The sequence below is a fragment of the Neofelis nebulosa genome, chromosome 3, assembly GCF_028018385.1.
Source record: "Neofelis nebulosa isolate mNeoNeb1 chromosome 3, mNeoNeb1.pri, whole genome shotgun sequence".
Taxonomy (NCBI): Eukaryota; Metazoa; Chordata; class Mammalia; order Carnivora; family Felidae; genus Neofelis; species Neofelis nebulosa.
This window is the reverse complement of record NC_080784.1, coordinates 78,400,120-78,423,666: the sequence shown is the minus strand read 5'-3', so window position 1 is coordinate 78,423,666 and position 23,547 is coordinate 78,400,120. Positions and strand designations below refer to the sequence as shown.

At 34.3% G+C, this 23,547-nt stretch overlaps 1 protein-coding gene across 6 annotated transcripts in view; it reads right to left on the bottom strand.

Moving 5' to 3' along the window:
• The window catches only part of LRBA (LPS responsive beige-like anchor protein), a 780,253-nt gene that overhangs the window by 132,253 nt on the left and 624,453 nt on the right, over positions 1–23,547 (bottom strand). For all 6 annotated transcript variants that reach the window (XM_058721178.1, XM_058721180.1, XM_058721181.1 and 3 more), the window contains exon 47: positions 15,347–15,499. In XM_058721178.1, coding sequence (XP_058577161.1) covers positions 15,347–15,499 — 153 coding nt within the window. The remainder of the gene's footprint in view (positions 1–15,346; positions 15,500–23,547) is intronic.

The window sequence follows — 23,547 nt, the reverse complement described above, 5'->3', positions numbered from 1 at the left end:
GAGAATGCCATATGAAGATCAGAGTTATGCTGCTGCAAAACACGGAATTACAAAACTGACAGTCCTGGAACAGGTCCCGCCCTCCTGTCTTCAGAGGAAGCATGACCCCGTGCACACCTTGATCTCAGACTTCTAGCTTCCAGAAGTGTGAGACAATAAATTTCTGTTCTTTAAGGCATCCAGTTTGTGGTACTTTGTCAGAACAGCCCCAGGAAACCAGTACAGTAGGGTTATAGGAAAAGTGACTTCTAAGAACTTACATGGCAACTAAAAGTAATAATGTACACTACAATGGATCCTGTAGTGTAGGGTAAAAATTCTGCAGAGAACATTATTAAGTCAACTAACAAAAGAGACATATGGAAAGTACATTAAAGTACTGGATTAATTTAAATTTATGAAATGGTAAGTGTTACTGTGGTCATATAAGAAAATATCCTTATTTTTAGGACACATATACTAAAGTTTGGGGGGGGGGGTAAAGGATCATGAAACATGTAATTTACCCTCAAATGATTCAGTAAAAGTATTGTGTGTGTGTATTTTATATATATATTCATATATGGTTGACCCTTCAACAACATAGGTTTGAACTGCATGGGTCCACTTATACATGTTTTTTCAATAAATATATGAACTTACAGTATGAATATAATACAGTATTATAAATGTATTTTCTCTTCCTTATAATTTTCCCAATATCATTTTTTCTCTAGCTTACTTTACTGTAAGGATACAGTATATAACACACAACATGAAAAATGTGTGTTGGTTATTTATGACATTGGTAAGACTTCTGATCAACAGTAAGCTATTCGGAGATTCAAAGTTTCTGGGGAGTCAAAGTTATATGTGGATTTTTTACTGCAAATGGGTGGGTATTGGCACCCTTAGCACCCTTTTATTCAAGGGTCAGCTGTATTTAGATATGTGTGTGTGTATCATATGTGTATACACACACACAGAGTGAGAAGAGAACAGAAGAGAAGGAGAAAGCTCAGATAAAAAAAAGAGAGGGGTGTAAAATCTTACCAATAAACTGGGCAAAGAGCTTATGAATGTTCTATGTGCTATTTTTATTCTTGCAACTTTTTGTAGGTTAAAAATATTCTCAAATAAAATGTAGAAAAAAATTTTAATGTTCATGTTCAAGTAGGGCATAAATATGTAAACAAAAAATGAGGAAAAAAAGAGAAAAAGGGAGGGAGAGGGAAGAAAGAAAAAAGAAAATTCAGGAATGGATTTAAGCAAGGAATTCTAAAATACCTCAGAAAAATATGAGATGTACCATGTAAAATTCAACCACTATGACATTTAATATAGTATTTATTATTACAAAAAAATGCAAACTAAATTTGTCTTTGCTTAAAAATAAGAAACCACAGGGGTGCCTGGGTGGCTTAGTCAGTTAAGTGTATGACTTCAGTTCAGTCTCATGGTTCGTGGGCTCAAGCCCTGCAACAGGCTCTCTCCTCTCAGTTCAGAGCCTGCTTCAGATCCTCTGTCTCCCCTTTTCTCTGCCCTTCCCCCGCTCACACATGTACTCTCTCAAAAAGAAAAAATTAAAAAAAAAAAAAAAAAAAGAAACCAGAATATCTACCCTTTACAGAAAATATCCTAACACTTATTTGAAATACCTGTTAATAGAAAACTAGACTACTTTTTCATATTTATACAATAATCTCACAACCATTCATTGTTCCTTAGCATTGGTACTATGGTATACAACCTAAAGTTTATTTTCTAATGATAGTTCTAAAATATAGAGTGAAAAGAATCAACCAGACCATAAAAAATAATCATGCTGGAAAAGAATGAAACAATCCTCTTCCTTCCTTCCTTTTGTGTGTGTGTGTGTGTGTGTGTGTGTGTGTGTGTGTGTGTGTGTAAAAGGTCACTTTCTGGCTACTATAACCAAGGAAATTTGCTGGTTTACACAAACGTTTTAGCTGGAAAAAAGATTTGTTGGATATGTACCACTTATTGGCAAATAAAACAGATATAAATACCACAGTAAGCAGTCATTTATTGGGTATCGCTGTGCAGAAAGTTACATGACAGCATCCGCAGGCAGAAGAAAACCCACGGCAAAGATAACTTCTCAGGTGTACTGCCACTGTGGGTGACATGACTCAGTGTCAGAAACAAAGGCAGTAAGCTGCCAGAGGCAATGCCTTCCCAGCCCTACAGAGCACTGCCAGAAGCAACGGTGGTCATGAGAAGAACTAGGTGAGTAAGCATTCATCTGTGAATTCAACTTCCAGTCTCACATTGTGAGCCCATTAGTCTCACTTTTCTTCTTCAACCATTGTCATTAGTCCCTGGCAGAAAGGAGAATTTCCAACTGTACCTGGCAGCACATTACTAAGATGATTTACACAAAGGTTAAATTTTCTATAAAATCTACCTCTTCTTCCTCCTCCTTCTCCTTCTTAATTCTAACCTCTAGAGAACTTAAATTGCTCTGGATAAGCACTAAATTCACCAAAAATGAGGTTTGTTTATTTTTTTCCCTCAAGTCAGCACATTAAGGTACTTCAACAACTTAAAGAAATGAATTAAATTATTCACATATTTAGTCATCAATTATTTGTTTGGTACTTATTCTGTACTATCCTGGGGGTTCAGTGGTAATTGCCAGAAAAGGAGATTTACACTCCCTTCCAACCTCAAAACAGTGGGAAAAAATGAACTTCAAAATAAATGGCTAACCGTATGAATAAAGATAAACTTAGATCTGTTTTTCACACCAGAAACCAAGGATCAGACACCTAAATGTGAAAAAGTGAAGCAAGTACTGGAAGAAAGCATTAGTGAATTTCTGTGCAGCCTGAGAGTGGGAAAAACTGTATTGGAGAGTAAAGGAATCAGTCTAACATGGCCATTGACTAAATTTTTTTCACATCCCAATTATTGATGGATATTTTGGTTATTAACTTGCACTAAACAAATATGCAAGTGGTAACACATAAAGCAAAATTATTTGTCACAAGGAAAGTAACTGTCAAGGTAATAAGCAAATTTCTTCTTTCTGGCTAGCACTTTCTCTCTCAGCCAAAACTTTTCAGAAATACAAATATAAGCAAAAAAAAAAAATCACTGTATGGGTAAGTAACTGTCCTTCCAGGGGATTCTGATACAGATTGTGTTTTCCATGTGCCACATTTTAAAATACACTACTATGGGGCGCCTCGGTGGCTCAGTCGGTTGAGCGTCCGGCTTCAGCTCAGGTCATGATCTCGTAGTCTGTGAGTTCGAGCCCCCGGGCTCTGTGCTGACAGCTCGGAGCTCGGAGCCTGGAGCCTGCTGCGGATTCTGTGCCCCCCTCTCTCTCTGCCCCTCCCCCACGCTCATGCTCTGTCTCTGTCTCAGAAATAAATAAACATTAAAAAAAAAATACACTACTGTAAGTGATACAGTTTACACCTGAAACCAGGATTCTATTTATAAAAAGGAAGAGAAGGTCCAGTAACCAACAGCCTATGAGTCATACATGTAGAAAACCAAATTGAGAACGAGTTATAGGAAGGCCATAGGGTAATATGTACAGGTTTTTATGAAAGATTTTGAGGAAGATGAGAGTTACGAGAAAAGCTGTTTGCAAGTTTTTGTTTTATTTTGCTTTTTGAGGAGGTGGTGGTAAGAAGGGTAAGGTTATGAGTTTTAAGATACAGTTGGTTAGAAAAGGAGTAGAGTCACATTGCAATAAATAGGAATAGCATGTGGCAGGGACTGTGGTAAGAAAATAATGACATAACCTAGGAACTAGAAGTTATTCTAGAACCTAGATGCTAACACAACTTTTGTAGGTATTCTAGAAGCTAGTAGCTACCAACTACTCTATGTTCCTAGGTCAGAAGAAAAAGAAATCTGCATTCTCCCACACTTACACACTAAGCTGAAGTCTGCAGGGATGAGAAATCACTATTAGACACAATGCTTTTCAGAATTATGTAGATGGGGTATATGTGAGGAAGAATTATTTTATTATTCTAACAAAATTTAAAATGCTCTTTATATGTTATGTTAATATTTTAGCAAAATATTAATAATGTTAGCAGAAAGTCACTGAAAGTTTTATACTCCAGAATAAACACAGAATTTGGATGTTTTTCCAACATGAATGTAGTATACCTAGGATATAGTATCATTTCACTTTATTTTGCTTGTATAAAACACAATAATATGTCACTAAACAAAACACAGTTTATGTTTCATTTATCCAGAATTCAGATTTCAGGTCTTCAGAGGATCTAGAACATATCAAAACTCAAGGCAATTGAAGGCCACGAGGAAAACAAGTACAAGGCTTATGAGGTTTAAAGGTGGAAGTCACTAGGTCATCCTTCAGGCTTTTACCTTGCCATATATGCATAAAATAATATAACAGCTCCAAGAAAGATGGAAACCTTAACAGAGAAAAGTGATAGGAAGTGACAGCTGACACAGGAAAGAACTCTGAAATGCTGACAGAAAAGCTAAAAGAAAGCAGAGGAATGTGGGTCATTTTAGCTAAGGAACAAAAAGCTTTATATATCTCAATAACTTTTCAGGACATCACAGAAAATATCTGAATATTTAACAATGAGTATTCCACAAAAGGCTATTTAAGTTCAGAATTCTCTGCTTAAGAGACAGGGAAATGTGTAACCCATTTTATAAAAAGATTTTTTTTTCAAGAGAAACAGTGAAAAACATTGGTATTTGAAAATATAAACTTCAATACTACAGAACTTTTTCTACTTGGGAAATATCCCTTTCCTACATGATGCTGAGTATGTGAGATACTTTTTTTCATTTTGGAATATTTCTATCAAGGTAAGAGTAGCAAATAAAATTAATAAGTATTTTTTCCTGTCTTAGCTTATTTAGAAGACATAGATTGCATAACGCAAGTTACATAACACTGTGCAGTGGGTTTCTAACATATATAGATGTAATATACTTATGGCAGTAGCACAAAGTAGAGGGGAATGAACTGAGCTGAGTTTGAACAAAGTTACTATATCCAACTGAAATTAAGCTAGTATTAATATTAAGTGGATTGAGAATAAACTAAGATGCATATTGTCCCTAAAGTAATGACTAAGAAAACAACTATGAGAAAGAAATAGTGAAAAAAAAATTAATGAAATAAAATTGTAAACTGAAGATGATCTGTTTTTTTTTAATTTTGTTTTAACATTTATTTATTTTTTGAGAGACAGAGACAGAGCATGAGCTGGGGAGGGGACAGAGAGAGAGGGGTAGTCACAGATTCTGAAGCAGGCTCCAGGCTCTGAGCTGTCAGCACAGAGCCGGACACGGGGCTCGAACTCATGAACCATGAGATCGTGACCTGAGCCAAAGTCGGACGCCTAACCCACTGAGCCATCCAGGCACCCCAAGATGATCAAGAAAATTATAAAGGGAAGAACAGAGAAACAAAAAGACCCAAGACTAAAGTACCTAATTAGCAAAATGGCAGACATGAATCTAACCACATCAATCATTGCGTTAAATGGCAAAGACTATCAGACTGGATAAATAACTGTATCCACCTATATGCTATCTACCAAAGACACACTTCAGAATCAAATACAAAATAGGTTGAAAGTCAAAGAAAGGAAAACTATATACCATGCAAACAGTTACTGTAAGAAAGCTGTTCTAGGCTACACTAACATCAGGTAAAACAGACTAAAAAATTACTAGAAACAAAGAGGGACAACTTATAATGAAAAAATAGTTCATCAGGAAAATATAATAATTACAAACACATATGCACAGTGGTAGGCTGAAAAATGCTCCCACTGCCCCCCAAAAGATATTAAATCATAGTCTCTAGAACTTGTAAATAGTACTTTATATGGGAAAAAGGTCTGTTAAATTAAGGATCTCAAGATGGGAACATTATTCTGGATTATCAGGGAGGACCTTAAATATAATCACATGTATCCTTATAAGGGGAAGGTAGAGAAAGATTTCACTACAGATAGCGGAGGAGATGGTGATGTGAGGGCAGAGGTGGAGATCTTCTGAAGGGTATGTAATACTCATTTTGGACTTCTTTCACAGAATAAATTTCTGTTGTGTTAAGCCCCCATGTTTTTGGTAATCTGTGACAGCAGTCATGGGAAACTAACATATACACCTAACATCAAAAATACACGAGGCGAAAACTGACAGAAGAGATGGTAATATTTGAGGACTTCAACATCCCACTAGTAAAAATGGGCTGAAATAGATAGAAAATCAGTGAATATATAGAAGATATAGCTTCTATATAAATAAATAAATTTATTGAGCACAATAAAACAATCTGACCAACTGACATCTATAGAACACTCAATAGCAGAATACCCATTCTTCTCAAGGGCAAATGGAGAATTCTCCAATACATACCATATGCTAGATCATGAAGCAAGTGTCAGCACATCTAGAACAACAGAAATTATACAAAGTATATTTTCCAATCACAATGAAATTAAATTAGAAATGAAAAACAGAAGGAAATTTGGAAAATTCATAAATGTTTGAAAACTAAGCAATATATTTCTGGATACTCCATAAGTCAAAAAAGAAATCACGGGAAATCAGAAAATGTTGTGAGACAAATGAAAATAAGTAAACAAAATATCAAAATTTAGGGGATGCAAGCAAAAATAGTACATAATGGGAAACTTCTAGTTATAAAAGCCAGTATTAGTAAGTAAGAAAGAAATAAAAACCTACTTTCCCAAATGAAGAAACTAGTAAAAAAGAAAACTAAACCCAAAGCAAGCAGAAGGAAAGAAATAATGGATATTAGGGTGATCCCCCAATGAAAGAAAAAACAGAAACATTAATACAGAAAAACCAATGAAATGAAAAGCTAGTTCCTTGAAAAGATCAACACAACTGACAAATCTTTAGCAAGACTGACCTAGGAAAAAAAGATGATATAAATTACCAAAAATCAGGGATGAATGAGGTAACATCACTATTAACTTTAGAGAAATTGAAATAAGGCATACTATGAACAACTTTGAACCAATAAATTGGATTAAATGGACAAATTCCTAGAAACATACAAGTTACTGAGACTGAGTGAAGAAAAAAATTAGAAAGTCTGAATAAACATGTAACAAGTAAAAAAAAAAAACACAAAAACAAAACTGAATTGGTAATTTAAAGTCTTCCTCCTTGGGACGCCTGGGTGGCTTGGTTTGTTTAGCATCCAACTCTTGATATTGGCACAGGTTGTGATCCCATGGTTGTGGGACTGAGCCCCACATCGGGCTCCAAGCACAGCATGGAGGCTGTTTGGGTTTCTCTCTCTCCTCTCTCTGTCCCTCTCCTACTCATGTGCTCTCTCTCCCTCTCTCTCTTAAAACAAATAAATACTTAATAAAATAAAATAAAACAATATAAATTAAAACAAAATACAATACAATACAATAAAAATCCTCCTCCAAAGAAAAGCCCATGTCCAGTGGCTTCAGTGGTGAATTCCACCAAACATTTTCAAAATGTCTTTCAGAAAGTAGGGAAAGAGAAACACTTAACCATATCTTATTCTATGAGACCAATATCATCCTGGTATTAAAGTCAAAGATATCATAAGAAAACTATATACCAATATTCCTCATGAACACCGATGCAAACATCCTCAAAAGTAATAATTTCTCAACAAAATATTAACAAAAACAACAAAATACCATATATATTAAAAAGATTTATACCATCCAAGTATGATATATTCAAGGACTGCAAGGTTGGCTTAATATCCAAAATCCAATTAATGTGATATATCATATTTCACTTTTTGTTTCTTGTTTGGAAAACTTCCCTATTTCAAGATCCCTATTCCCTATTTCAAATAGGGGAAACTTCCCTATTTCACAAAGGAATCCTTCTGTATTATCTCCTAAAAGTTTATCATTTATCTTCATATTTAAAGCATCAATATACTTTAATTTTTGTTTGTGGCATAAGAACAGTTCTGATCTATTTTTTCCATATTGATATGATTATGGGATAAACTATATTCCCCCAAATTCATATGTTGAAATCTTAACTTCTCTGTAACTCAACATATGATCTTATTTGGAAATAGGATCATCACTTACGTAATTATTTATGTTAAGATGAGGTCATACTGGAGTAGGGTGAGTCCCTAATCCAATATGGGTGGCGTCCTGATAAAAAGGGGAAATATGGACACAGAGACTGATATGCATAGAGGGAAAATGCTGTGAAGAGACAAGACACAGAGAGAAGATGACTGCATATGAACGAAAAAAAGGCCTAAAGCAGATTCTTCCCTCACAGCACTCACAAGGAACCAACCCTACTGAACTTTGTTCAGACTTGTAGCCTCCAGAATTGGGAATCAACAAATTTCTGTTGTTTAAGCCACTCAGTTTGTGGTACTTTGTTACAGCCACCCAAGAAACTAATACAGTAACTATCTCAGCATGAAATCAAAAGTCCTTCTTTTCCCCAAAGATCTGCAACATAATAGATGTCCTGGCCTGTTTCTGGGTTCTGTGTTCACTTCAGTTAGTCTACTTTCTCCTGGTTTCCCCTAATTACTATAGTTTTATAATAATTCTTGATATATAATACAGCAAGGCCCCCAAACCTGTTCTTGTTCTCAGAAAAGGTCTTGGCCATAATTGGTCCTTTGTCCTTTATTACCAGTTTGTCATATTCCAACAAACAAAACCTATTGGGCCTTGAATTGATAGTTACATTTAATTTATAAGTAAGTTTGGGGAGAATTAATAACCTAACAACATCAAACATCTTTTTTTCTACTTAGATGTCCTTTTCAAACTAGAATTTTCAAAGTTACATACCAGGACCAAAAGCAAACCAACGACAGTATTTTTGGTGTTTTGTTTTGTTTTTTTCAAAATTCACACATATCTGCTCCACCCCCCAGAGTTCTGGATCTGACCACTGCAGGGAGTAAAGAAAGGGTGGGAGGCTTATGTCCATAGTTGAGAATGATTACCAACTACAGCCATCATGGCTATTTACATTCTTGGCCACATCATTATCAATGTAGAAAATGAAAAGTCAACAGGAAAAAGAACAGTATCAAAAAATTATGTTAGCCCCTGTTGATTCCATCCCAAAGAACAGAAAAATATTGCCTGGTCAGCTCTCTTTAGAAAGATTTTTTAATGCCATTTTCCTCAAAAATGGAAGCAAAGATGTGAATAAAGGTTAAAAAAAAAAGTGCAAACCCTTTCAAATCTCAAACCTCTCAACCTTACAGTGTTGCTAAACACTGAAAATTGGGACATAATATGATAAAATTGTATCACTTCAAACTCAGTCATCTCAAGCTTCAGCTCTTGCCATTATGTACATATAACAGTTTTTCATTAAGGACATGAGATTTATAGTCTCAACTCTTCTGTCATCGCTTAAGATTTGTAAATTTTCCAAATTCAAAAGAAGTTATGAAATACTGACCTAATTCCTTCAGAGATAAAAGATCTATGAAGGTTTAAGGTGAATAAATTTAAATCTTAGCAATAGATAAGAAAAAAAACAAAGTTGGTTGAGAAACCTGAAAATGTTTTTCTCAGACAATAATATAAAAAGATATCATCATTTTTAATTTGTCCATGTATCATCTGAAAAGGAGATAAGATACTCATTTTATTTTTCTTTACCTTCTCAAGGACGTAACTACTCATGTCACCATTCTGAAGTAGTAGAGAGGACAAAAGCTATAGAAGATACACAAAAGCAAATGTGATTCTAACTGAAAACCTCAGGATAATCCATCAATAGAAGCCTTGCTTATTAGATTCATGCCACCTCTCAGCCTTTGAGAAGCTTCTACTTCAAAAATCTAAGTTATCAAAAAGGAAGTAACCTACAAAAGAGTAGGGATATCATCTGTCTTATTCACTGAATCTAGTTTGCTGGTACAAACATGGGCGCTCAATAAATACCTGTAAATGAAAGAATTATTTTTATTAAAATTTGAATAAATTATACATCCTTTGGCTAAAACAAAATGCTCCACTTCAACTTTTATAAAGAGACCTATCATTACTGTTCAGAGTATGGGTTTCTTTGTCTCTTGAATTTCAACTTAAAACTCCAGGGTTGTAAGAGGCAATATAATATAGGTCCATAACATGAGCATTATATCGTAAAGATAATTGATGAGCAGTCTGAACTCATACAGTGTTATATTATTTTAAAGTATGAAAGCCTGTTTCTCATTTGTATTTCTGAAGCAGTTTTGGAATAAAAAAATTTTTTCTGGTTCAGGTAATATTAAATAACACAGGCCAATCTCTGGGATGTAGTTAAGATTGTTTGGGTTTTACCCTGATTCTAACTGTTCAGAACAAAGAAAATATAATTTATTTACCTGAAAGACTAATCAGACCTAGGTGGGTTTTCCTTCTAAAATACACAGGATATTGTCTTCTGTCCATAAATCCTACACTTTAGCCAATTTGCCAATCCTACATTTAGATCTTCATTACTTGCAGAAAGCTCTGAGAATTAAATTGGTTAAGGTAAGATAGTAGTTAGGGCCCTCTAACAAAAATAGAAAATGTGGCATTACGGGTCCACCATCAAAATCATGCTACTAAAAATATCCTATCCCCTTGAATTAATATCTGGGCAAACAAATACATTAAAAAGACGTGCTGGGTATCTTAAAACGAGTATGTCAGTTAATTAATTCTGTGATCCCCTGCTACCAGCGAGTACTGTACAATCTGTTATTATTCACTGTCCTATAGATCATCTGTTCTTGGTGCTGGTTTGTTCCAGGAAGAGAGACAGCTGCAACACTATATCCCTGTTCAACCTGAGGACCATCTGACTTTAATTGTAACACACAGCTTGATGTGGCTCTGGCTATGAGAAGCCAAAGTATCGTCTGTAATAATCTGGAAAAGCAGAAACCTGCCAACAGAGGGCTGAAAACAGGGACTTGTGCTGTCTGGCTGCCTGACGGGCTGCAGGAAATATGATTAATGAGTAAGGTATAATGATATCAGGAACCCGATTAGCACCACAAAAAGGTCACAGATCAAAGTAGTATGCATTTCATGAGCTACAATCATTGCATAAAATCTGTGGACTTGAAGAGGCAACCAAAAAGAGGAGGAGGATAAAATCCTTACTTGATAACATGCTAACAGATACATAAAATACCATACTAATAATTTAATCACTTGTAGAAAGTGAAGAGGAAATTATAAAATGAATCAATACAGACTGCACTTTAGGAGAGCTTTGCTCATCACAGGTGTATAATAAATATTTCTGAAAGAATGAATGAGTTATTGAATTCTTTCATAAAGATACATGTAAGTAAAATCAAGTATCTTTCCTAGTTACAAATGTAAAAGATGAGAGATTTGATATCTGACTCTATGTTTGCATTTAATTTGCAATGAAATTTTTATACAGTTCTTTTAAGAATGAAAGCTCATTCAGAGCCTGAACTATGAAGACATTGTATAACTCACAGAGGAATCACTGGCACAAATGCTTAATAAAGTTAATTCTAAGTTATAATAAACATGCAGTTGTAAAATACTATTTTGTATGTAATTTCATACAAAACGGCAGGCAAAACCTAAATCTTATTGAAAACAATTTGTTAACCTTCTTTTCCATGGTGCCCTTGGGAAGCCCATCCCAAAAGATCTGGCTCTTCTGAGGTAAAGGTTGTGAGAGCAGAGATAGGAAGTACTATGAAGAGAGGGGCTTACCCAATTTACACAATTAAATTATCTTAATTGTCAAAATAATGTTGAAAAGCTTTTAATATAACTTATTCAAATGTTTTTTTCCTTCGGACCAGATTTAAGTAAACACTCTAACAAACCTCTTCATACTCTTAATAGTACTAAATACGGTAATAATTAATCGAGATTTGGCTCCCTTGAGACTTAAAATTTTAAATCATATTTAAGAAAGTGTTTCAATAATAAAATGATCTGAACATGATTTAAGTTTTTTTCTTTAAAATATATTCCTGAAGAATGAGAATGATTATTTATACCTTTCAAATGTTATATAAATGTTATTTCCTATCTACCTAATAGTGAAACATTTTTTTTAAATGGTGATTCAAAAGAAAAATTAAAAAATGAAAAGACAGAGGCACCTGGGTGGCTTAGTTAAGTTTCCGAATCTGGATTTCAGCTCAGGTGATGATCTCATGGTTTGCAGAATCGAGTCCTGCATCAGGCTCTGTGATGAGTGTGTACCCTACTTGGGATTCTCTCTCTTTCTCTTTCTTTCTCTTTCTCTCTCAAAACAAATAAATGAACATGTTTTTAAAAATGAAAAGACAAGACTAGGAGAAAATTATTCACAAAACATATGTCGGATAAAGAACTTTCACAAAGAATATGTAAAGATTGCTTACATTACATAATGAGAAAAACAACCCAACTTAAAAATAGGCAAAAGATACGAATAGTTCCAAAGAACACTTAAGGGGGTGCCTGGGTGGCTCAGTTGGTTAAGCAGCGAACTCTTAATTTCAGCTCAGGTCAAGATCTCCTTGTTTGTGGATTCAAGCCCTGCATTGGGCTCTGTGCTCACAGTGAGGAGGAGCCTACTTCAGATCCTCTGTCTCCCTCTCTCTGCACCTTCCCTGCTTGCACATGTGCGCACTCCCTCTTTCTCTCTCAAAAATAAATATTAAAAACAATTTTTTTAAAAAAACAAACACAGATGACTACAAAATAAGCCTGTGAAAAGGCAGTCAACATAATTAGTCATTTGGAAATGCAAATTAAAATTACAACGAAATACCTACTAGAGCAGCTAAAATAAATACTACTGACAATACCAAGTCTTAGCAACTTATCATGTGACCCAACAAGGAAACTCCTAGGTATCTATCCCAGAGAAATGAAACCAGATGTTCACCCTAAGACATATGCAAATACTCATAATAGCCTCAAACTGGAAAAACCCAAATGTCCATACACTGGTAAATAAATAAAATGTATTATATCTATACAATAGAATATTATGCAGCAATACAATATGCCGTAATACACATGCAACATGGGTGAGTCTCAAAAATATCATGCTAAATAAAAGAAGCCAGGCACGTATTACATGATTTCATTTATATAAAATTTCTAAAAGAGTTAGAAAAAAATGTCTCATTAGAGACAAAAAGTCCCAGAGCAGAGACTGACTGCAAACAGGTACAAGTGATGTAAGTGTTCCAAAGCCGCATTGTGGTGATGGTTATACAATTGTCTAAATTTTCTAAAACTCAAAGCAATGTGCACTTTTAAAAGTAAATTTTGGGGCACCTGGGTGGTTCAATCTGTTAAGTATCCAACTCTTGATTTTGGCTCAGGTCATGATCTCATGGGTCATGTGATCCAGTCCCACATCAGGCTCTGCTGACAGCACAGAGTCTGCTTGGGATTCTCTCTCTCTCTCCCCCTTTTTCTCTGCCCCTCCCCTGCAGGTGCACACTCTCTCTCAAAAAAAAGAAAAAGTAAATAAATAAATAAATGTTAAAAAAAATAAAGATTAATTTTATGGTATATACATTATACCTCAATAAATGTACTTCAAAAGGGCAATTACTGAAATAAAAAAAAAAGAACTTGTGGTATAACTATACCTTCTATTGACTTCCAATAGTCTCTGAGGGGTGGGAGGGAATCACACAGCCATAGACAACTGTCACATTTAAAAGTCTGACATCTCCTTCAATGTTTGTTACAACTAAGCTTTGTGTTGGGCTCTCATTTAAATTATAATCTTCCAAATTGCATGGGGTAAAAGTAAAATAAAACATGTACCTGAGGACTATGATAGAATAATGTTAGGTACTACTTTCTAAGTGCTTACTGTAAGCCAAAGAATATTACATACATAATTACAATTTTATATTCATAATTTTCAGACTACATATAAGGAAACCAAAGCTCAGAAAGATTAAACTGCCTAAAGTCCCATAATTAGCAAAGTGATTTATTCAAGATTAGAAAGTTGGTCTAACTCCAAGGACTATGTTCTTTCCATTTCCCCTGCATTACTTCCAATATACATAAAATGTGAAATTTCAGTAACAATGGGACTGCAATTAGGATCTGGAAGATAGGATTAAAATATAAATGTTGAGGGGCACCCGAGTGGCTCAGCAGTTAAGCATCCAACTCTTGGTTTTGGTTCAGGTCATGATCTCATGGTTTCGTGAGTTTTAGCCCTGCATTGGGCTCTGCGCTGGCAGCATGGAGCCTGCTTGGGATTCTCTTTCTCCCTCTCTCTGCCCCTTCCCCATTTGTACTGTCTCTGTCTCTCTCAATATAAATAAACAAAAGTTAAAAAAATATATAAATGTTAGTATAAAAGGTAAGAAATGTCACTTAGAAAACTAAAATGCAATAATTTTCCTTAAGTGTAAATTAAAGACACGATGGAATTTAGCTTTCTTTTTTTTTTTTTTAAACTAATCTCTCTGCCCAACATAGGGTTTGAACTCACAACCCTGAGATCAAGAGTTGCTCTACCAACAAAGCCAGCAAGGTGCTCCTAGATTTCACTTTTAATATCAGTATGACAGAGATTCTACTTTTAAAAACTGAGAATAAAGGTCCCAGACTCCAAACTTTTATGAAACTTAAAGGCAAAAACGGACAGACAGAACTTTTTCATAAAATAATTTAGAACCCACGTGAGAGGATTTTAAAGAGTTCACTAGAGAGGAGCCTGAAGAAAATAATGATTACTGGGCTTTTAAGTTTTTAAATTTTTATTTTCTGAATATTACATGAAGATTTCCTTTTAAAGAAAGATAATATATATAACTTGAAAATCTTTTTTCTATTACCAAAATGTGCAGTGGCCTTCTATCCCAGAGCACAGGATTACGTTCTTTACCTAGTACAAGAAACTCATGTTTCATGAAGCATACAATTCCAGTTTTACTTATAATTTCCCTTATAATTCTGAGGCGCCTGGTCATGATTTCACAGCTCGTGGGTTCAAGCCTCACACTGGGTTCTGTGCTGACAGCTCAGAGCCTGGAGCCTGCTTTGGATTCTGTGTCTCCCTCTCTGTCTCTGCCCCTCCCCCTCTCATGCTCAGATTTATAATTCTGAATTATCATGTGCATATGAAGGTTAGTAACCTACATTTCACATAAAAGTACAAAAAAACCACTATACTTTTCAAGTCGATAAAATTTAATAAAATATATATGGAGATTCATGAACTATTTTGTTACTTTCACTTATCTCTATCAACTACAATTTTGTTGAGAAGAGCAAGGGTTAATGATTATACCAACACATGAAAGATACTTTGAGAAAAGGCTCATGACAGACAGAGTAGATGATTACTATCTTACCAGTCTGTTTATGCGAACAAATTCTTCTGAGGTTTTGGCCCAAGGAGGAAGTTCAACATCAGACACTACTGTCCCATCATCCATCACTCCAAGATTATAATTATTGAAGTTGACAAACATCTCAGGAAGATAATAAAATTCAGGAATCAACTCCTATATAAAAATAAAAGACATCATCATATTATAAACTGCAGAATACTGACTAGATATTCATAAAATGGCATAGTCATTTCCTTTTGTGCAGAAGAAGAACAAAATAAACACAAGAAAGTGTTTCCTTTCTCTATCACAGATCTATCACAAAGTTACTGCTAAGGTAGACAGTTCCCATCCAACCAAATTTAAATATTAACACCTTACCGGTTGGCATGTGCTTCCTTTTAGGACAATTCTCGTAACTCAAAACTCTTAAATACCAACATTTGATATTATTTGAGGTTTGACAAAATAGAAACAGAGAATAACATGCTGTTACAGCTTAAAGTAAATTTTTTATGAAGTATGTGGAATTTTTGCCCAAAAGACCAAAATCTTTAAAAGTATTAAAACACAACTGCATTGGTCCCTTCATCAACCAGGATAGTATTCATTACATTTAGCTATGATTTAACAACGTGTTTTGCTCACATTTTAAAACATTCAAGTTTAGTTGTAACACACTACCTTTGAGAAAAAATATTTACAAGGAGTCTAAAAAAATGATCTGCAATAAAAAACTTGGTAAAATTAAATATATGACTTTATTAAGAACACTTAAAATATACTTCATTAAGGTATTTTATAAGCAGAAAATGAAGCTAGTTAGGGTTTTTGTGTACAATAAGCCCCATGTATAACTATTTCAGAGGTCCTGTAGATCAGACTTTAAATCCAGTCTTGACATGGGTCAGTGACTCAGTGGTCTTTAGGATACCCCCTCAGGGCCAGCTATGGCAGGCCTGGCTTTCCAAACAGTTGAGTAAAATAGGGAGGTCATCAGATTTTGGACAAGGTCAGTGTGAACTCTCCAGAGTAAAGAAAAAAGATCCAGCAGGAATTAAGCTATTATCACCTCGGTCATCCATGTGAAATGTTGCTTGACTTTGAATTGTACATCCTTTGTTTACAATCACAATAATTAAGCAGGGTAAAAATGAGCTTGTCCTCCAAATGCCTGACAATCACCTGATCATTAGACTTGAAAAACATTTCAATTGGGCATTTTTTTTTTAAAAAAAGGAAGAACCCTGTTAGAAGTTAAACCATAAATGAAATGACACAGTGATCATGCAAAAATATTAAGATTCTCATCTTCAAAAATGATGCATCTTAAGTCTTAACCGACAAAAAGAGGAAAGATGTATGTGTGTTATTTTTATGTAAACAAAAAGCTATATCCAATATGTTTGATATTGCATGAGATGAGTCCAGGTGCTAAAATAAACTCTTTTTTTATTTTATTTTATTTTTTTTGAGAGGGACAGAGGGAGCATGAGTTGGGGGGCGGGGCAGGCAGAGAGAGAGGGAGGCAGAGAATCCCAAGCAGGCTCTGCGTGGTCACAAAGAGCCCGATGTGGGGCTCGAGCTCACAAAACTGAGATCACATCTTGACCCAAAATCAAGAGTTGGACACTTAAGCAACTGAGCCACCCAGGCGACTCTAAAATAAACTCTTAATAAATCTTACCACAATTAATCTTAAGAACTTTACAACATATCACCTTCATTTTAAAAATGAACTAAGGGTCAAAGAAGTTAAGTAAATTGCCTAAGGTTACACAGCTGACTTATGATAAATTTAGAGCTTAGATCAAGATCTGTCAAACCCTAAAGGCTATGCCCTTATTTGTCAAAATAAGCATGAGTTCTACTTAAACAGTATACATAATATATGCACATATGTATGTATTTTAGAGAAAGAGAGAGAGTGCGAACATGGAAGAGGGGCAGAGTAGAGAGAATCTCAAGCAGGCTCCATGTTCCACACAGAGCCAAATGCTGGGATCATGACCTGAGTCTAAATCAAGAGTTGGACACTCAACCGACTGAGCCACCTAGGCGCCCCAATACTAAACGTTTTAAATACAGGTTTTTAATATATGTTCAAAGTAATTTTTTAAAAGTAAAAAAGATTTTTCACTCTTCTATAAGAAAGTGCTTTCCTGAAAAAAATTATCATGTGTATATATACTATATATAATTTTTATGTAATAAAATTAATCAAGAAGAATTTTATAGTATGCTATAATTATCATTTACCCAAATATGAAGGTAATTCACTTTATAACTATTACTAATTTGCTAAAGTGTACATTCAATAAATTACAACTTTGAAAAATTGTACCAAAATGTCTTATTTTCACTCCAAATTACTTGTGCTGAAAAGAAGAATGTTACTTCTCCCAAATCTTGTTCACAGTAAGAGGGAGGATCACACCTGTGTATTCAAAATCAAAAGCATATTTTGGCCTAATTATATACAAATTCTTTTAATTTCAATAACATCTGCCTGCCCCCATCCTTACCCCAAGGTTCTCCTGATTAGAAGATGTTGCCTTTCTTTTGCCTGTTATACTGACTCTGCTCATGTGTGATAATTTTCCTAGATTCAAAACAATGACAATGGCTGAATTTTAGATACTAGGTTTCTCCCAAGTTTTAAAATTTGGGAGAGCAGTCATTTTTATTATAAATGAAAGATATACACTGCATAGTAAAAATACATAAAAAGTATCCTCTTTTTCAAGACCACATCTAGGAAGCAGAAATCAAACAGGGTGATACTTCATAACAATTTTCATACAAAGAAAGTCTTCAAATCTTCCTATGTATGGCACAAAAAATCTTATGATTTTGTATATTTTTCTCTATCTTCCACATGTGTCATTTTATTCAAGTTGCTGAACAAATTGACAAAGACATACTTGCTCAAAATAGAAATGCCCTTTCTCGTTCTTTTACAAGTTCTAAATTCAATTAACAGAAATATAGTTTGTTCCCAGCTCACTGTATTTAAACACATAAATTTATTATGAATTTAAATTATTTTGTTGCTTTAATACTAACAGCTTGCCTTACATATAAATTCACTTAATTTAATAGAGAAAAAATGCACATAAAACAAAAATGAAGTAATTTTTAAAGTTTTATTTTATTTTGAAGGGGGGAGAGAAAGAGAAAGCACGTGTGAGCAAGCGTGTGTGGGAGGGGCAGAGAGAGAGAGAGAGAGAAAGAGAGAGGCAGAGAGAATGAATCTAAAGTAGGCTCCGCACTGTCAGCAAGGAGCCCAATGCAGGGCTTGAACTCACGAATAAGGAGATCATGAACTGTGCCAAAATCAAGAGTTGGGCACTTCACGGACTGAGCCACCCAGGTGCCCCCCAAAATAAATTTTTAATGAAAGATATAAACAAAGCAATTTTATACTTTTGAAGTCTTTAGTGCACAATTGTAAACTTTCAGATCTATACTGTCTATTATGCTGGCAAGAAAGTAGTAAGTCATCAATTTCCATTTAATTACCATAGATTTTATTTGTGACTTCCTTCTAAGGATATCCTGTAAATGTTATACAGTGGGCATTATAAAAATATTTCAAAATTAAACATTTATTAAAAATTAAGCTTAATATTTCACTTTTTAGTGAGATATGAATTAAATCTCTATTTTTTACCTCTCAACCCAAACCTCTCCAATTTCAAAAGAGTAGTCATATAGTTCCAGGACATTTGCAGGGTCTACAGCAGAAGCCTCTTGAAGACACCCTTTTTTCTGTCTTTTGTGCAAGTCTAAGCAAACAGAACCAATTATGTAAGGTGTCCAGAAGAAGCAGTTTCAAAAGTTAGTATTTTTTTAAATGTTTTATTTATTTTTGAGACAGAGAGAGAGAGAGAGAGAGAGCATGAGCAGGGGAGGGGCAGAGAGAGAGGGAGACACAGAATCGGAAGCAGGCTCCAGGCTCTGAGCTGTCAGCACAGAGCCCGACGTGGGGCTTGAACTCACGAACTGTGAGATCATGACCTGAGCCGAAGTCGGATGCTCAATCAACTGAGCCACCCAGGCGCCCCTCAAAAGTTAGTATTTTTAAAGATAGAAGCTAAAGAAGAGGGAGGTTGTCCCCAAGATTAGAGAAACATATTTCTCAAAATCTATATATAATCGGCTTTTAGGAGAGGTGGGGATGAAGAGGTTAAGCTAAAACCCAGGGGATAGCAAGCGGTGATCAGGGTCATTGCCTGCTCATATAGTACCTATTTATGGATTAGAAAAAGGTAACCCTTCTAGACTAATGGAGCAAAAGGGTACTTAGTTTGGTAAGTATGCTACTGGCTGGATTTCAGCTCCTATTCCTTCCTTCAGTCAAGTGCCAGTACATACAATCTGCCCAACTGCCCACATGGTAGGCTCATGATGGTGCACTTAGGAAAGCTAGTCCCTTGGCACCAGGGTCTTTGTAATCAGCGAGTATTTCTTAACCCAAACAGAGCTGCCTGCTTCCAAAAGACCATGAGGATACACCCAATGAATAAGATGGACAGAAGATGTGAGGGCCACTTTTCTAGGTATCACATAAGCCTGGAATAAGAGGTCCCTGCTCTACTCTCTAATGACTGTGAATGAATTTCCCACTAGCCTAATATGAAGAAGATGTGAATTCATATTGGGACATTTCTTATACACTTGAGTAGTTGGTAATTATGTATTATATATGCTCCAATCATAAAAAGATATCAATATATTCAATGATAATTCTTTTTTTCTCAGTGATAATTATTTCTAAGGAGGCAAAATGGTAGGAAGAATGCAGTACGGGAAGAAATATAATGTAAATGCTACTTTCATTAAAAGAATAAAACTTCATAATGTATAGAACTGTTGAATCATTATATTGTACACCTGAAACTAATATAACAGTGGATGTTAATTATATATGAATAAGAAAATATAAGCTAAAATATTTGAAAAATTAAAAATATTAAAGAATAAAACATTAAAGAAGTTCCTCTTATTTCATTATTTTATTAAGCCTTAGGTAGGCTTCTGAAGGGTAATAGAACACATTATCACAAAGAAGTATTCATTTACTTTTTGTTCTTTGCAGAAAACTGTGTTAAAATCTGGGATATAGAGACATGATTATCTAAATTTCTAAATAAGAGTGAAAGGATACATTTATTGGGAGGAAACTGGTTGTAGGAACAAACAGCACTCCAGAAATTCAAAAAAAGAAAATGATGCATAAATGTTGGGGTGGACAGAGAAACCTTTAGGGAAAGAGCATAATACATTGTATTTCCCTAATACAGTGTTCATCAAACGGTACTGTAATTGTCTGCTTCTATCTCCCTTTAAATTGAAGGTTCCATGAGATTGAAGACTACCTATCTTGTTCAGCATTAAACCTCCACAGCCTAGGCACAGTGTGTAACCCATATTAGGCATTCAGAAAAACTCTGTTGAATGAATGATTGAAAATGGTATTTAAAATAAATAATCAGAGAAGAAAGATGAGAATAGTCCTGAGAAGGGGAATACAGAGATTGAAATGTGCCTATCATTTGTTTCCAATGATCAATGAAGAACAATTTAATTGGTTTAGAGAGGACTGTATACATGTAGTGGCAGATGAAACTGGAGATATAGGTAGGGTCAAACTGTGGAAAGCCCTGAATGCCAGGCTATGAATTTCAGCTTTTTCTTCATAAGAAAAAAATTTTCCATTAGGAAATTTTAAAAATGAACATGAATTTAAAATGATATAAATGTTTCTAAGAAATTAACAGTGAAGAGAAAGATTACAAAGAATCTACATGTAATATCAAGGACATAATCAAGTAAGCACAATTAAGTTGAGTAAAGAAGGGACTGTATACACTTAAAACATGTTACAACCTCATTAAAAGAAAATCTGCATAAATAAATCAGTTGATAGGAGTTGAATACCCTCTTACTATAAAACAAATACACTGAACTCAACTGAGATACAAACAACACTTGACAAAAGAGTACATATAATGCCTAAAATTTACTATGGATATAGTGACATTCACGTATACGTTGCAGAATTTCATCTTAATCCTAAAAGTATCTTCCTAAGAACCATACTTCAATACCAAACATTAAATTCAAATTATCTCCTTTGACAGACGATATTTAGTAACAGAGTCAAAGATTATGTCTAATACTTCTAATGTACATTTACAAAGTGAAGTATGTTTTATATTCATCAGAACAGAACATTCTGCCCTGGATAAAAAACATATGCTCAGGAATTCTTTCTAACACCAGCGGCAAATGAGAAGCAAAAAACACAGACAGAAGACAGAGATACTTATAATTCACATTTTCTTCTGACTTGCTGACAATAATTTTAATCCCTTTCTTTTAATTAGGCAGATGGGTCATAGAGGCAGGTAACATGGTCAAAATATACTTTATCATCTCCTAAAATAAAAACTTGAAAGGTTCAACCAGAGGTTATACCACAGTTCAGGATAAGCCCATTGCTTTGATCACCAATCCTAAGGCTTTCATGGCATAATGACAAGCATTGGTTGTGACCACACATATGCTTCAGTTTTCTTTATTAGGATATGATCCCCACTGATACAGCCTCTGCAGTGAGGTTGTATGATTCTCCTAATAGACATCAATTCCGTCCATTCAACTAAACCCATCACTTCTATAATACCTGGGTAACCTAGAAAATACTGATCTATTAACCCAAAGAAACAAGAAAATCAAACTAAAAACAAAACAAAAGATGCTACTTTGGAGCTAAAGTTAAATTTTTATTCTATTCTTACTAAATTATAAAATCCTGACAACTCAAATATAAGAATAATAGCAAGGTAACATGTGCTTTGGGGACACTGACAGTAAAAAATGATGTTGAAGGCAAAATTTTGGCTTTTCATCATTGGGAACATGATATATTTTATGAAGGAAAAAAAAATCCAAATAAGCTTTATTAGTAAATAAAAGAGTTAGTGAACAACATGTTATGGAAAAAATAATGAACATGTTCTGAGACATTTTAACATTCAAATATTTATTTTCTTAGCCCACAAATGAGAAAAACCTTTTTAAAAAATTGATTAGAGTTGAACTGTACCTATAAGTCATTTTAAATGGACTGTATATCAGTAAGTTTTCAAATTAATGTTTAAATTTAGTTTCTTTTTATTTGGTAGATAAAATGCTATTTTTTCCTTTAACAAAAGAAACATAATAGCAATTTTTAAAACTGGAGAAGGAAAAATAATCTATAATCCTTCTAGACAAATCTAATAAATATCATGTGGTTTTAGGTGTTATAAAACTGTCATTTCAAAAGCACTTAAATAAAGAAAAATCATGGATTACAAACCAATAAATAATAGATAATCTATACCAATCTAATACAGTAGAGAAAAATAACTGCATTTGAGTCTTATCTACTCAAATTACTGGTCACATGCCCTTAAATGAATTTTTCTTCTGACCTAACCCTTATTCACGTGAATTGTCATTTTTAAAACACAGGGTTGCTATCAGGCTAACAACACAAAATTTTATATACACATAAGATATTATTATTACTATTACTATTATTGTTATTAACATGACCCATGATAAAAATCCAAAATTAGAGACTCAACTTGACTGACTTTGGAAGCAAACAGGTCATTCGCTGAATTATGCCCATTCATAAAAGCATTTAATATAATTCTAAGGGCATTTTAAAAAATTTACTTATAAAAATATGTCCACAAAAATATTTGAGACTTAATAATTCCCACTAAATATCATATTTAAAACAAATATAGTTATTTTTTATTAGCAATCACTGTAGAGCTTAACATGGCTCACTTTATGAAGACCCTGGATATTTTAGTTTTCTTCTGCTTTCAACACGTTTAACACTTCTATATTTGAACTGGACATCTTAACTGAGCCATTTGCTGTTCTAGGCCCTATCTTCAAGGAAATCGTAATTTGAGAAGAGATAATGAACATTAATAATGCAAACAACATGCGAGGTGTAACTGCCATAAATAAAATGCCCACCTTAAATCCTTTCTAGAGTAAGTTGTAAAATACATAAATATATGCATACAGCTATGAGTATGGGAGAGAACAGTTAATATCAGTGTCTATGAACATATTAATGTACAGCCCACATTTTTAATTGAATAAAAATATCATAAGATCACCAGTCAAAAAGCAAATCACAGCTGATG